General features: G+C 64.1%; 1 protein-coding gene across 1 annotated transcript; it reads left to right on the top strand.

Moving 5' to 3' along the window:
• The first annotated feature begins 382 nt into the window (after positions 1 to 382).
• LOC141987005 (fibroblast growth factor 18-like) lies at positions 383 to 13,056 on the top strand. The gene is made up of 6 exons (XM_074952090.1): positions 383 to 460; positions 546 to 576; positions 7,784 to 7,961; positions 8,889 to 8,995; positions 11,265 to 11,533; positions 13,020 to 13,056. The coding sequence occupies exons 1-6, from the start codon at positions 429 to 431 to the stop codon at positions 13,054 to 13,056; spliced, it is 654 nt and encodes a 217-aa protein (XP_074808191.1). The 5' UTR covers positions 383 to 428.
• Positions 13,057 to 14,385: the final 1,329 nt, after the last annotated feature.

Raw genomic sequence — 14,385 nt, 5'->3', positions numbered from 1 at the left:
CTGTGGCATGGGGTGCCCGCCCCGCTTTGCTGGCAGCCCCCCCACCCCCTCCCGGGACTGGGAACAGCCTGGCCACGGCCCTCCTGGCTCTCCCCGAGCCCAGAGCTTTGTGCTGCAGCCCCAGCTCTCGCCACGGAGCTGGGCTCTGGGTGCCTCGGCCCTGCCTGGGCTCCATGCCCGCCCTGGCACCCTGCCACCCGCAGAGCGAGGAGACGCCGGTGGGGAGAGGTGCAGAGCCCTGACCAGGGGGTGCGTCCCCCTGCCTGGTGGCTGCTGCCCTGGACACAGCTCCGTGCGCTGCGGGAAGGACCAGGGTCCGACCCAGGGCCCCTGCTCCATCCCACCCACTTGTGCCCCCATGGCGGTTGCTGGATAAGCGCCCCTGGACCAGCTGCTGGGCGCAGGCTGTGGGGTCCCACCTGGCCGTGATGCCTCTGCCCCTGGGCCATCTCGCCTGCCTGTAAGCTCCCCGTGCCAGGGGCCGTCGGGGCGGGGCAGTGGCTGGTGGGGACGAGACTAACACTGCCTCTCTCCTCTCCTGCCAGGTACCTGCTGCTCCTGCTCCTGCCCCTGCAGGTAAGTGCTGAGTCCAGCAGGGCACAGCTCTGCCAGGCCAGGGGAGAGGGGCCGGGGATCCCTCTGGCCCAGGGCCCCAGTCCCGGCACTCTCCCTTCGCTTCTACCCCACGGTCCCGGGGGCTTTCAAAGCAAAGTGGAGCTGCAGCAGTTTCCTGGCTGAGTCGGTCCCCGCGGAGCCGCATGCCCAGCTTGGGCACTCGTCCCACAGGGTCAGGGCTGCCCGGCAAAGGGGACTGAATAGCTCGGGGGGCCTAGTGGCTAGAGTGGGGGTGAGGAGCCAGGTCTCCTGGGTCCTGTCCCCAGCTCTGCGGGGGAGAAGCAAGCAAACAATGTCTGGTTTAAAATGGCTCCATGTAAATGTACATCTGGGATCAAGGGGCAGATTTACAGGCTGGGGGGAAGCAGGGAATGACCAGGAGGTGGGGTCGTGGTGGATAATCAGCTCAACATGGGCTCCCAACATGGCGCTGTGCCCCGACCAGCTGATGTGATCCTGGGATGCAAACAGGAGACTCGAGAGGTGATTTCCCCTCTGGGGCAGGCGCGGCTGGGATTCGGTGCCCAGGGCTGGTGCCCACAGTTCAGGGAGGATGGTGATAACTTGGGGAGGGTCAGAGAAGAGCCCCGGGAACAACTGAAGGGCTAGAAACCTGCCCTGGAGTGAGAGTCGCAGGGAGCTGGGTCTGTCTGGCTTAACACCGAGGTGGTTCAGGGACGCCGTGATCCCAGCCTGCAGGTACCTGGGGGCAGATCTCTGAGAGCGGCCTGTCAGCCTAGCCCAGGAAGTCGACCGCGGGCCGGTGGCTGGACACTGAAGCTAGAGAAAGTCAGCCTGGAACCCAGGGACCGAACAGTGAGGGCTGGGAACCCTTTGACCATTTCCCAAGGACACGTCTACACTTAAACCGGCACCGTGGCAGTGCTTCAGGGCAGACCGGGGGGAGGAGAGGGGGGCTCCCAAGGCTGCAGTAATTCGCTTCTCCCCCCTCCGAGAGAGGCAGCAGCTGGGCCGAGGGAGGGTCCTGGCACTGTCCTGGCTAGGGTGGGCATAGCTGGGCTCTAAGGGGCTTCCCACCCCCGACCCTGTGTTTGTGTTGTGGGCAGACCAGACCCAGGGCCAGAGGTGGCTCCATCCCTGGTGCCTGCTTTCCTGGCAGTTCCGGCTGGGGCTGGGCCATCCCGGGGGTCCGACTGGAGGGTCCCAAGAGTCCCGTCTGGCCGTGGAACCTCTGGCTCTAGTGGGGTGGGGTGGCGGGGGGAGGCTGGGGTCCATTATGGGCTCTGCCCCTGGCTCCTTCGGTCACTTTCCCCTCATGTGCGCTGATGCCCTCTGGGGCATGGGGCTGCCCCCTTCCTTCTCTGTCATCCTGGGGCTCCCTGGCTGGGCGGGGGGGGCACACTGTGTTCCCCTGGCGCTCCTTCTGGGGAGCGAGGTTGGGGCTGCCCCGAGGCGCTGGGGGTGGGGAGGTCTCCCGGAGCTCGCCCGTCTGGTGAACGCGATCGGAGCCCGTCAGGCCCGCCGAGCCCTGCCACGCAAAGGGCTGTTGGGTGCAGCTGGCCTGGAGCCCTCGCCATGGCCAAGGGGCTGGAGCTGGGGCAGGAGACAAAGGGGGGCCTCCGGTGAGAGAGGCAGGGCCAGCAGCTCCCCCCACCCCGGCAGTCCCATGGCCAGGAGCCTCCCCAGCCCCCCTCTGGGCCCCCTGCAGCCGGGACGTGAGGGGCCCTGACCCCACTCTTGGCAGCACAGCCGGGTACCCCCCCCCCCGGTGCCCAGGGGAGCCTGGCCCCTCAGGGTGGGGGTGGCTCCCAGTGACTGCTGCTCCTGCCCTAGCCCGACTGGGGCTCGTCCCAGGGGGCGGGGCCTATCAGGATGTAACATTATGGGTGGTTTTACCGGGCCTGTCATAGGCAGTCTGTGTGCTGGTGCGTGAGGGGCAGGGTGGGGCCAGGGTGAGCAGCCCATGGGGCCGGCAGTGGGGCACATGGGACTGGCACATGGGGACAGTCGATTAAACGGAGAGGCAGTCAATCTCCAAGTAACACACGGCAGCCCAGTCCACACAAGTGGCCAGTGGAACTCCCTGCCACCGCGTGCTCTGGAGCAACTAGTCCCAGGCAGTTTGAGCCAGGAGCCCAGGATAATCCAGCCTGGTCGCTCCTGGGCTGCACCATGTCCCTCTGCTCTGCCCCGCTGAGGCTTAGCCCCGGGCAGCCTCACTGGGCCCCCGGCGCACAGCTGCGGAGACGTGAAGAGGCAGCAAACTCCCGCCATGGACGTGGCTGCCCCGCGGGCGGGTCCCAGGCAGGTTGGGCCCCAGGTCTGAGCCCATGGGGGCTCCCCCCAGCTGCAGGTCCCCGCTCCGCCAGTCCTCAGGCTGCGACGCGTGCCCCTGGCCCCGAGGAGGGGCTGTGGGACCCCCGACCCAGCTCCTCTCTCCCTTGCTCAGCCCCTGCTGCTCATTAGAGGGCAGCTGTGCTGGGGGCAGGGTCCTCACTGCTGGCGGCAGCCCCCCTAGGACTGGGGCCCCACCTGCTCCGCATGGCCATGCCCCGGGGCGGGGCGCTCAGGCAGAGAGCAGCCCCCCTCAGTGCCCTGCCAGTGCTGGGCAGGTGCCCGCCCCTTGCCGTCGCCCTGGTGGGAGCCTGGTTAGAGGAGCTGGGAGGCGCCTGTGTTGGGCCCTGCTGCCCACCCACTGGCCCCCTGTGTGTGGGCAGCAGGCGGAACGGTTCTCGCGCCTTCCCCTCGGGCGGAGCAGCTGCTGTGAACCATGCACCCCCCTCCCCTCCCCTCCCCACTGCGAGGGGGCCAAGCCTGGCCTTGGGAGGGTTTCACCGACTCTGCCCTGCTGCAGCCCGCGGGGTGAGGCCCAGCTGCGGCTGGACCCTGCCTGGCCAGGGGCAGACATAGGATCTCGCAGGGCCTTGCGTGTGAGCGAACACCCGGGATGTGAGTGCAGCCTCCCAAGGGACCGTGGCCACACTGTGGGTAGCACTAGCTGGCGCGTGTGTCTTCCCGCTGCAGTCCGCCTGTCCCCACCCCCTGTGCTGTCTTGGGCTGGACGCGGTGCTGAGCCGGGCCTCGCAGGAGCATCAGAGCAGCCCTGGCACGTGGAGGGCTCCTGGCTGGCAGCGCAGCCCCTGGGCACAAGGACAAGAGCCTTAGTGTCAACATCTAACAAGCTCCCTGAGCCAAAGACAATTAACCCCGTTACAAAAGAGCCAGGAACAAGGTGCCAACCAGAAAGTGGCTGGCAGCCTGCCTGGGAACCAGCAACACCAGCCCCAGCAGTGCCCCAAGAGCCCCCAGCCTTTGGGCCAGCGTGGCTGGTGGCAGAGACGCCTGACCGGACCCAGGAGGGCTGGGGACATCCCGAGAGCTGCGGGCAGTGCCAGATGCCCCCAGTCACTGACTGTGAGACACCCCCGGGCCAGGTGGGGATCCACCTCGGCACCAAGACAGGGCCTGGAGCAAGGGTGGAGGGGAAGGCTGGAGGCTGCCGGACAGTTTGGGACCTGGCCTAGGACACAGGACACCAGGGTCAAGCATCCTGCTCTGCCACTGAGCCCCGTGTGCCCTTGGGCAGCCTGGGCCCTTCTGGTCTAACGTCTGCCCCACTGCCTGGCGGGGACGTGGGGAGGCTCCGGCACTGTGCTGCTGGGCACAACCTAAGATCGGAAAGCCCCAGGGTTTGGGGGACAGCAGATGTGGCTCTCGCCCCATGGGAGTGGCCTGCCCTCATGTGTCCTCGGACTGGGCAGGGCGTGGGTTGCAGCAGTGTGGGGCTGTCCTTGCTGGCACGTGACGAGAACATTAAGGCTGCAAAGTCTGGGAAAGGCCAGAATTGAGCACAAATGAGGCATCAGCTGCTCTCGGTTCTGAGCCCCAGAGAAGCCACTGCGGGAAAGTCCTGCTCACTCCCTGCAGGCCTGGGCTGGCGCATGCCCAGTGCAGATGGGATCTTTGGAGAATTTAGCTGCTGAACGCTAACAAAGCTCTGCTGAGCATGTGCAATTGGTGACTTTTTTCAGAGACTTATAACTTGGCAGATTTTCACAAGGAGAGCAAAAGGCTCATAGAAGATAAGGGTTGGAAAATACCTCAGGAGGTCATCTAGTCCAACCCCCTGCTCAAAGCAGGACCAACCCCCAACTAAATCATCCCAGCCAGGGCTTTGTCAAGCCGGACCTTAAAAATATCTATGGAAGGAGATTCCACCACCTCCCTAGGTAATGCATTCCAGCGTTTCACCACCCACCTAGTGAGAAACTTTTTCCTAATATCCAACCTAAATCTCCCCCACTGCAACTTGAGACCATTATTCCTTGTCCTGTCATCTGCTATCACTGAGAATAGTCTAGATCCATCCTCTTTGGATCCACCTTTCAGGTAGTTGAAAGCAGCTATCAAATCCCCCCTCATTCTTCTCTTCCGTAGACTAAACATCCCCAGTTCCCTCAGCCTCTCCTCATAAGTCATGTGCCGCAACCCTCTAATAATTTTCGTTGCCCTCCTCTGGACTCTCTCCAATTTGTCCACATCCCTTCTGTAGTGGGGGCCCCAAAACTGGACACAGGACTCCAGATGTGGCCTCACCAGTGCTGAATAGAGGGGAATAACCACGTCCCTCGATCTGCTGGCAATGCCCCTACTTATACAGCCCAAAATGCCACTGGCCTTCTTGGCAACAAGGGCACACTGCTGACTCACATCCAGCTTCTCGTCCACTGTAACCCCTAGGTCCTTTTCCGCAGAACTGCTGCCTAGCCATTCGGTCCCTAGTCTGTAGCGGTTCACGGGATTCTTCCATCCTAAATGCAGGACTCTGCACTTGTCTTTGTTGAACCACATCAGATTTCTTTTGGCCCAATCCTCCAATTGGTCTAGGTCTCTCTGAACCCTATCCCTACCCTCCAGCATATCTACCACTCCTCCCAGTTTAGTGTCATCTGCAAACTTGCTGAGGGTGTAGTCCACGCCATCCTCTAGATCATTAATGAAGATGTTGAACAAAACCGGCCCCAGGACCGACCCCTGGGGCACCCCGCTTGATACTGGCTGCCAGCTAGACATCGAGCCGTTGATCACTACCCGTTGAGCCTGACAATCTAGCCAGCTTTCTATCCACCTTATCGTCCATCCATCCAATCCATACTTGCTGGCAAGAATACTGTTGGAGACCATGTCAAAAGCTTTGCTAAAGTCAAGATATATCACATCCTCTGCTTTCCCCACATCCACAGAGCCAGTTACCTCATCATTGAGGGCAATCAGGTTGGTCAGGCATGACTTGCCCTTGGTGAATCCATGTTGACTGTTCCTGATCACCTTCCTCTCCTCCAAGTGCTTCAAAATGGTTTCCTTGAGGACCTGCTCCATGATTTTTCCAGGGACTGAGGTGAGGCTGACTGGCCTGTAGTTCCCCAGATCCTCCTTCTTCCCTTTTTGAAAGATGGGCACTACATTAGCCTTTTTCCAGTCGTCTGGGACCTCCCCCGATCACCATGAGTTTTCAAAGATAATGGCCAATGGCTCTGCAATCACATCCGCCAACTCCTTCAGCACTCTCGGGTGCAGCGCATCCGGCCCCATAGACTTGTGCTCGTCCAGCTTTTCTAAATAGTCCCGAACCACTTCTTTCTCCACAGAGGGCTGGTCACCTCCTCCCCATGCTGTGCTGCCCAGTGCAGCAGTCTGGGAGCTGACCTTGTTCGTGAAGACAGAGGCAAAAAAAGCATTGAGTACATTAGCTTTATCCACATCCTCTGTCACTAGGTTGCCTCCCTCATTCAGTAAGGGGCCCACACTTTCCTTGACTTCTTGCTAACATACCTGAAGAAACCCTTCTTGTTCCCCTTCACATGCCTTACTAGCTACAACTCCAGTTGTGCTTTGGCTTTACACCCCTGCATGCTCGAGCAATATTTTTATACTCCTCCCTAGTCATCTGTCCAAGTTTCCACTTCTTGTAAGCTTCCTTTCTGTGTTGAAGCTCCCTGAAGATTTCTTTGTTAAGCCAAGCTGGTCGCCTGCCATATTTGCTATTCTTTCTGCACATCGGGATGGTCTGTTCCTGCGCCCTCAATAAGGCTTCTTTAAAATACATCCCTGACCCCAGGACACCTCACTGCCAAATGTCAGGTCCCTGTCCTGAGCCTGGCAGCACTAACGCATCCAGAGTGGGTGTGAGCCAGCCTAGCTCCCGGCCCACCAGGCTGAATCGCATGGGATTGGTGTGAACCCAGCGATATTTCACAGTAACACGTGGGTTTTCTGGGGGCCGAGTCTGGTGGAGACGCTCCGGTCCCGTGCTCAGGCTTCTCTCTGCAAACATGGCACCTTTATGAAAATGGAAGCCAAGATTTTCCACGACCTCCTACCCGAGCAGCTGTGGCTGAAGCAAAGCACCAACTAACCCCAGGCTTGCAACACACCAGCGCGGGCTGCGGACAGAGCCACGTATCCCCCAGCTCAGCTGGTGTGGTCCAGGACCAGCCAGTCTGAGGCAGACACCTGGCCGGGGGAATTTCGGCCGGAATGGGTAAAATTTGGCCACTGAGAACAGGGTCTTGCCATGGGAAGTGTCTGGCAGCTGTTACTCTGGAGTCACTGCCAATCCCTCAGCTGTAACCCCTGGGGCCAGCAGAGACAGACCCCGGCACTTGGCGAGTGGACGCTGGGCCGCCTTGACCGTGCCAGGCAAATGGGAGACCTCCCGGATTGGGCTGCTGCATTCTCCAGAGCAGAATGGCTGGGTGGAGATGCCAGGGCAGCAGCTGGAGTCGGACAATTCCTGGGCCCGGCTGGGCCAGCGTCCCGGTCCCCAACCCAGGGTCCCAGAGGAGCACTCTCCAGGCCTAACATCCCGGGTGGTGTCAGTCTGCAGCGTGTCCCTGCAGGAGGGGCAGGAAATGGAGCATGTGCCAATGGGCCTGCTCAGGGACGGACGGGGCAACATCCCTACACCCCATTCGGGCAGGGGCCTTGGTAGAGAGACTGCCTGGGGCGAGGGGACAGAGACAGGGGCTGGGCAGGTCCCTGGCTGGGAGGGCCCTTCCGTGGCTCCCTGGGCAGACGGGCTATGGGCCTGGCCAGCATCTGCCCTTTGTCTCCTTGTGCTGCGAGGGGCTCGGCATGCCCCAGCCTCCTCCAGAGGGGCCTGACCCCCAGAGCCGCAGTGGGGAGCCAGGCCTGCCTTTCCCTGCAGGAGTCTCACCAGCCAACGGCCGACTTCCGCCTCTACGTGGAGAGCCACACACGGCACCTGGACGAGCTGAGCCGCCGGCACGTCCGCGTCTACCAGCTGGACAGCCGCACCAGCACTGGGCACCTGCAGGTCCTCGGCAAGAGGGTCCGTGCCAACGGCGAGGACGGCAACCCATATGGTGTGGGCCTGGGAGGACCTCGGGAGGGCTGGCCGGGCAGACGGTGGTAGGGGGCTGCTGCCACGTGTCCTGCCCCCAGAGCTCCCCGGGGGCAGGGGAGCCCTGCTCTGCCCCACATTGGAGGCTGCTCAGGAGGGGCCCCTTGGCTGGGGACTCCCAGTTCCACAGCCACCCTCGCCCCAGCCCGGGGTGCCAGCAAACCCGCCCCAGGCCCATTCCCCTGCTCCCCTCAGGAGCTAGTGATCCTCCCCACCCGCCCAGGCGGGCAGCGGGAAGCAGTCGCTCTGGAGGCAGGAGGCAGATTCCAGCTGTGCCCTCCCGCTCGGGGCCGTGCCCGTCTGCGCTGCTGATGGCCATGCTGGAGAGGCGGCGGGCAGCTGCGCCCACCGATTGCCTAGTAAACACCTGATAACGCGGCTCCTTATCCTGCAAGCCAGCCGGCCCCACCGGCGTCCCAGGCCATCCTGGCAGGGGCCCAGGAATGCCGAGTATCCCAGCCACGCAGCCCGCACGCCAGCAGGGAGCTGCATGACCTTCCGGCCTGGGACACGCTGCCCACGTCCCGCAGCAACCCGAGCCCCAGGGAACTGCATCAGGGCTCAGCATGAGCCTGGCACACGGAGACCTGCCCTGCAGGAGCAAGCACAGAGTAACGGGGCCCCGTGAGCAGGCAGCCAGCTCCCCCCAGCTCTGCCAGTGCCCCTCACTCCCGACCCGCAGCCCCTGCTAGCCCAGCCCTGGGCTCCCCCCCCCCCCCAACAGCGCTGCTGGTGCCCCTCACTCCCGACCCGCAGCCCCTCCACAATCCTAGCCCCGGTTTTGTGCCAGGCTGGGATGCTCCAGGCTCCTTCATCTCTGCTCCCCCCACCTGCCATGTCCCCCTCCCTGTCACGGCCACTCCTAACTACTGCGTCTGGCTCCTTGCAGCGCTGCTGGCCATGGAGAGCGACACCTTTGGGAGCCACGTTCGCATCAAGGGCAAGGAGACGGGCTACTACGTCTGCATGGACAGGAGGGGGAAGGTGTTGGGCAAGGTATGGGACTGGCGTGTGCCAGGCGTGCCCTCTCCGGGGGGCACAATGCTGCCCTGTCCCTCCAGGGCTCCCCCGGTCCCTTCCTGCTCCTCCCAGAGAGCCCAGCAGCGGGGGCCAGGCCCTGCACCCCTGAGCCACCTGGGGACATCCCCGAGCTACCTGGGGACACCCCCGAGCCCTGCCCAGGTGAAGGGGCAGCCAGCAAGGGCCCCGGCCCCTCCCCAGAGCCGGCTGGGCGAGGGGTTGGGCTGGCTCAGTCCAGCAGCCTCCCCTGGGGGGTCACAGTGACCGAGCCACCTGCCAGGCCTAGGCTGGGCCCTGCTTGCGCCATGTGCTGTGACCAGTGCTCCATGCAGCCTGACAGTGACCTCGGTGCTGGTGTTCCCCTGCCCACGCCCCCCCAGCCCCCCACCCTCCTGAGCCCCCCAGCCTCCCACAGCACCCCCACCTGCGCCCCCTAACCACCTGTGCCACCCAGCCTCCCCCATTGCCCACAGCACCCCCGCCTGCGCCCCCTGCCCACCTGCGCCCCCTAGCCTCCCACGCACCCCTCACCCGCCTGCCCCCCATAGCCTCCCCCAATGCCCACATCACCCCCGCCTGCGCCCCCTGCCCCCCATAGCCTCCCCCATCGCCCACAGCACCCCCGCCTGCGCCCCCTGCCCACCTGCGCCCCCCAGCCTCCCACGCACCCCTCACCCGCCTGCCCCCCCATAGCCTCCCCCAACGCCCACATCACCCCCGCCTGCGCCCTGTGTCACGGAGTGTGGGGGAGTCCAGGCCCTGCACCCCTCTTCCTGGGATTCACTGAGACTCTCAGCCAGCCAGTAAAACCGAAGGTTTATTGGACAGCAGGAACACAGTCCAAAACAGAGCTTGTGGGGACACCCAGGACCCCTCAGTCAAGTCCTTCTGGGGGAGCAGGGAGCTTAGACCCCAGCCCTGGGGTTCCCTGTGTTCCTCCACCCAGCCCCAAACTGAAACTAAACCCACCGAGCAGGTTCCCTGCTGCAGCCTCCGTCCACATTCCTGGGCAGAGGTGTCACCTCCCCCTCCCCCTCCTGGCTCAGGTGACAGGCTCTCAGGTCTCCCGTCCCCAGGGCACATTCCCAGGTCAACACTCCCCCCTCCCTGCTGCGTCACATCGTCACACCCTGCCCCCCCATAGCCTCCCCCATCGCCCACAGCACCCCCGCCTGCGCCCCCTGCCCCCCCATAGCCTCCCCCAACGCCCACATCACCTCCTCCTGCGCCCCCTGCCCCCCATAGCCTCCCCCATCGCCCACAGCACCCCCGCCTGCGCCCCCTGCCCCCCATAGCCTCCCACGCACCCCTCACCCGCCTGCCCCCCCATAGCCTCCCCCAACGCCCACATCACCCCTGCCTGCACCCCCTGCCCTCCACCTGTGTCCTGCATTCCCCGTCCCACCTGCATCTCACACCCCTGCTCGCCTGTATCCCGCCGGCCCCCACCTGCCTGCAACCCCCCGGTAGCGAAGGGACGACTCACCGGCCTGGCACGGCGCCTCCTGCTGGTCATCGAGGAATTAGCTCTTGTCCAGCCTGGAGCGCCCTCTGCAGGCCGGTGTCTCGCCTGCCGTTGGCCCCATGTCCCTCCCGGACCCCGGTGCCCTTTCCCCTAGGGGCTCTGCCCCAGCAGTACCCCCGCACTCTGGGTCTCCCCTCCCAGGGGAGCCCCCAACCCTCTAAACCCACCTTGCCTCCGTGGCTACTGCCAGTCGCCATCTAGCCCTCGCTCACTGGGGCAGACTGCAGTCTGTAATGGCCACTCATCGCGGGCAAGGGGGTTGGACCAGCTGCCTCTGCCTGTCCCCGGGCTGTCCCTCTCCAGCCCCAAGGCCTCAGCCTGGGGAGTTGCCAGGCTGGAGCTCCCCAGCTCCTCTTGCCCTTCCCCAGCCCTGCTCAGCCTCGGGTGCCCTGTGCTCCCAGCAGCCAGGCCCTCTCCCTCCAGGGCTGGAGAGACTCTGCTCTGCCTTCTGGCCCTGCAGCTCTTCTGTAGGGTCCAGCCTGGCGTGGCCCCAGCTGGGGCTGCTTCCCCAATTAGCCTGGCTTGGCTGCTTTTAACCCCTGTTCTCCAGGAGTGGGGCAGCTGCCCCACAACACCCTCCCCCCTCACCTGCATCTCACACCCCCTGCTCTTCTGCATCCTCATGGCCCCCCATGCCTGTCAGTGTCCTCCCCGGCCCCCCACCTGCCTGTGTCCAGCACAGCCCCCCACCCGCTGCCTCAGTCTCTCTCTTCCCCCCAGCTGGACGGGCGGAGCCGGGGCTGCGTCTTCGTGGAAGAAGTCCTGGAGAACAACTACATGGCCTTCATGTCAGCCTGGCACCGGGGCTGGTACCTGGGCTTCACCCGCAAGGGGCGGGCGCAGACGGGGCCGCGCACCCACCGGACCCAGCGCGAAGGGCACTTCATGAAGAGGCCCCCCAAGGGCGCAGGGGGCGAGGGGCAGAGCCCGTTCCGCTTCACTGCCCTCACCCAGCGGACTAAGCGGGCCCTGGGGCCCTCGAGCCAGAGGTCCGTGCCCAGCCGGTGCCCATCAGGGGCTGGGGCCCCACGCTGTGCCCAGCTCAGCAGGGCGAGGAGACGGGGTCCCAGCACGCAGTTCAGCTGCTCCGGCCACGCCAAGGCGGGTGGGCGAGCAGCCAGGGGGGCGGGCACAGGCGCTGCCCCACATTCCCGCGGGCTTGCAGTGGTGCACTGCCCCACAGCCCTGACAGGTGGGTCACCCCACACGCCGCGCAGGGGCTGCCCCAGAGAAGGGCTGGTTTCATGCTGCCAGAGGGGGACTAGTCGGTGGGTTAATGTCATTCAATATTGCGGCGTGGGGCCTGAGCATCTGCCTCTCTCCCCTTGCGTCTGCTGCACCTGGGGGGGGCGGCCTGGGGACCAGCGCCTGGAAGCCAGCTGCGCATGGCCCATGACTTCAGAGCTCGCCAGGCTAGCCCCGGGGGGCGGAGGGGAGGTATTGCTGGGGGGCAGGGGAGGGGGAGGTTTGCCGGGAGGGGAGGGGAGGGGGGAGGTATTGCTGTGTGGGGAGGGGAGAGGCCAGAGAAGGGGGTGGAGGCAGGAGAGGTATTACCGGCACAGGTGGGTGGGGGAGGGGAGGAGGTATTGCTGGGTAGGGAGGTGTGATGAAGCGGGACTCTTCTTAATGTTTCCTCTGAATAGTGTGGGGGTGCCTCAGTTTCCCCTAGGCAGTTCTTAAGTCTCTAGGTGGTGGGGTAACAGTGTAGGATCACTGCAGAGCCCTAGAGGGCAGGTGTGTGCAGGGGTCTGGACACAGAGAATGGCCGACACCCTGTTTCCTGGCAACTTCCTGCAAGGTGAGAGCTAAAGGGTTGGAGAACAAAGGAATCTGGTGACCTCCTGGCCCGGGAAAGGGACAAAGCCCAGAGGAGGTGGGGCTGGAGAGAGTTTCAGTTTGGGGCTGGCTGGGGACGAGGAGTGAAGGGCAGACGTGGTTGTCTGGCTCCCTGCCCCCCAAAATGGACCCAGCTGAGGGGTCCTGTTCTCTGCACCTACAAGCTCTGTTTTAGACCATGTTCCTGTCGTCTAATAAACCTTCTGTTTTCCTGGCTGGCTGAGAGTCCCGTCTGACTGCGGAGTTGTGGGGCAGGACCCTCTGGCTTCCCCAGGACCCCGCCTGGGCGGAATCACTGTGGGAAGCGCACGGAGGGGCAGAGGATGCTGAATGCTCCAAGGTCAGGCCCAGGAAGGTGGAAGCTGCATGAGCTGTGTGTCCTGCAGACAGGCTGCTCCCCGAGAGGAGACTTCCCCAGAGTCCTGCCTGGCTTCATGGGGAGCAGTTCCAGAGCATCGCCCGGGGACGCCGGGACACAGTGCCAGAGACGTCTCAGGAGGCATGCTCTGTACTCATGATGCCATGCTTGGAGCCCACTCTGAGCCGGTATTTGGGGCCCAGGTGCAGTGGGGAGGGGCATCCCCTGCTCTGTGGGCACACCCGGCGGTGGCCCCTGCCTCTTCGCCCTTCTCCCCACAGCTGCGGGGAGTGCGTTTGGGGGGAAGGCCTGCATTGAGGGGGCAGAGGTCCCACTGGGCAAGCTGTGGGGGGAGGGGTGGAGCACCCCTGGCCCGGGCCTATGGGGCCAGCAGCAGGGACCAGCACAAGCCCCCAGAGCAGCCCAGCGGGGCCTTGGGCAGCACGGTCACTGGAGCAGCCCTCGCCACGGGGCCTGTGCCAGGGCCGCAGCCACCGTCCGCCCTGCCCGCTTGGGGCCAAGGAGGGGGGCAGGCACCCGGGCCTGCCAAGTGCCAGGGGGCTCCTTGGCATGAGCCGTGGCGCCCTGCTCGGGACTGGGCCTGGCACCAGGCTGGGGCCTCCAGGGCTCGCTCAGCACTAATTGATCCTAACAAGCTGGAACGTCTCCCGGAAGCCTGCGGCTCCGACACACGGCGTCTGTCCGGGGAGCTGCCCGGCTGGCCTGGGGGTCGCAGGGCAACTGCCCCGCTCCACACACCCAGTACTCCCAGTGCAGCCCAGCCTGCTGCCAGGGGCTGGGTTGGTCCGTACCCTTCTCCCTGCCCCCCACCCCCTGTGAGCTGCACTGGCCCAGCCAGCTCGCAGCTTCGGGGTCCCCGGGCAATGCTCTGGAACTGCTCCCCACGAAGCCGGTCAGGACTCTGGGGAAGTCTCCTCTCGGGGAGCAGCCTGTCTGCAGGACACACAGCTCACCCGGCTCCACCTTCCTGGGTCTGACCTCGGAGCATTCAGCCTCCTCTGCCCCTCCGTGCGCTTCCCATAGCAAGTCCGCCCAGGCGGGGTCCTGGGGAAGCCAGAGGGTCCTGCCCCCCAACTCTGCAGTCAGACGTGACTCTCCGCCAGCCAGTACAACAGAGGTTTATTAGACGACAGGAACATGGTCTGCACACACCTGCCCTCTAGGGCTCTGCAACGATCATACACCCTTATCCCACCACCTAGATACTTAAGAACTGCCTAGGGGAAACTGAGGCACCCCCACACTGTTCAGAGGAAACATTAAGAACAGTCCCACTTTGTCACAGTGTTCTCCAGGATATCGGCTGTGAGACCCTGTTGTGGGGTGATTGTGTCTCTTTGCGATAGGATCCAGGCCCTCCTCCTGTAACATCCAAGGGTTTGAATTTGAATCCAGGGGACCAATCCGTGGAGAGGGAAATGGTCAGTCAAAATGCAGATGACCTGGCTGGCAGGGGGGATGAGCTGCTCGGCCCAGGCTACCTGCCTGCCTGTAACCAGACTCCTGGGGCTCCCCGCCCCCCTTGCACACCGGAGAGGGGGCTCAGGCTGGCTCTGATGCAGTGAGGAAAGCAGCGAGCTCGCTGCCTACCCGCACTGGGACAGCAAGGGCAGCGCTGAGCACAGT

The sequence above is a fragment of the Natator depressus genome, chromosome 4 (genome assembly GCF_965152275.1).
Source record: "Natator depressus isolate rNatDep1 chromosome 4, rNatDep2.hap1, whole genome shotgun sequence".
Lineage (NCBI taxonomy): Eukaryota > Metazoa > Chordata > Testudines > Cheloniidae > Natator > Natator depressus.
Note: the sequence above shows the minus strand (reverse complement) of the source record. Positions and strands in the feature narration are given on the sequence as shown.

What these genes read in the sequence shown, in the direction of transcription:
- LOC141987005 (XM_074952090.1), top strand. Translation starts at nt 429, where the DNA reads ATGCCTCTGCCCCTGGGCCATCTCGCCTGCCT. An exon ending in CTGGGCCATCTCGCCTGCCT is followed by an intron (nt 461 to 545) that starts GTAAGCTCCCCG and finishes CTCTCCTGCCAG; the next exon opens with GTACCTGCTGCTCCTGCTCC. An exon ending in CTGGGGCCCTCGAGCCAGAG is followed by an intron (nt 11,534 to 13,019) that starts GTCCGTGCCCAG and finishes TTCTCCCCACAG; the next exon opens with CTGCGGGGAGTGCGTTTGGG.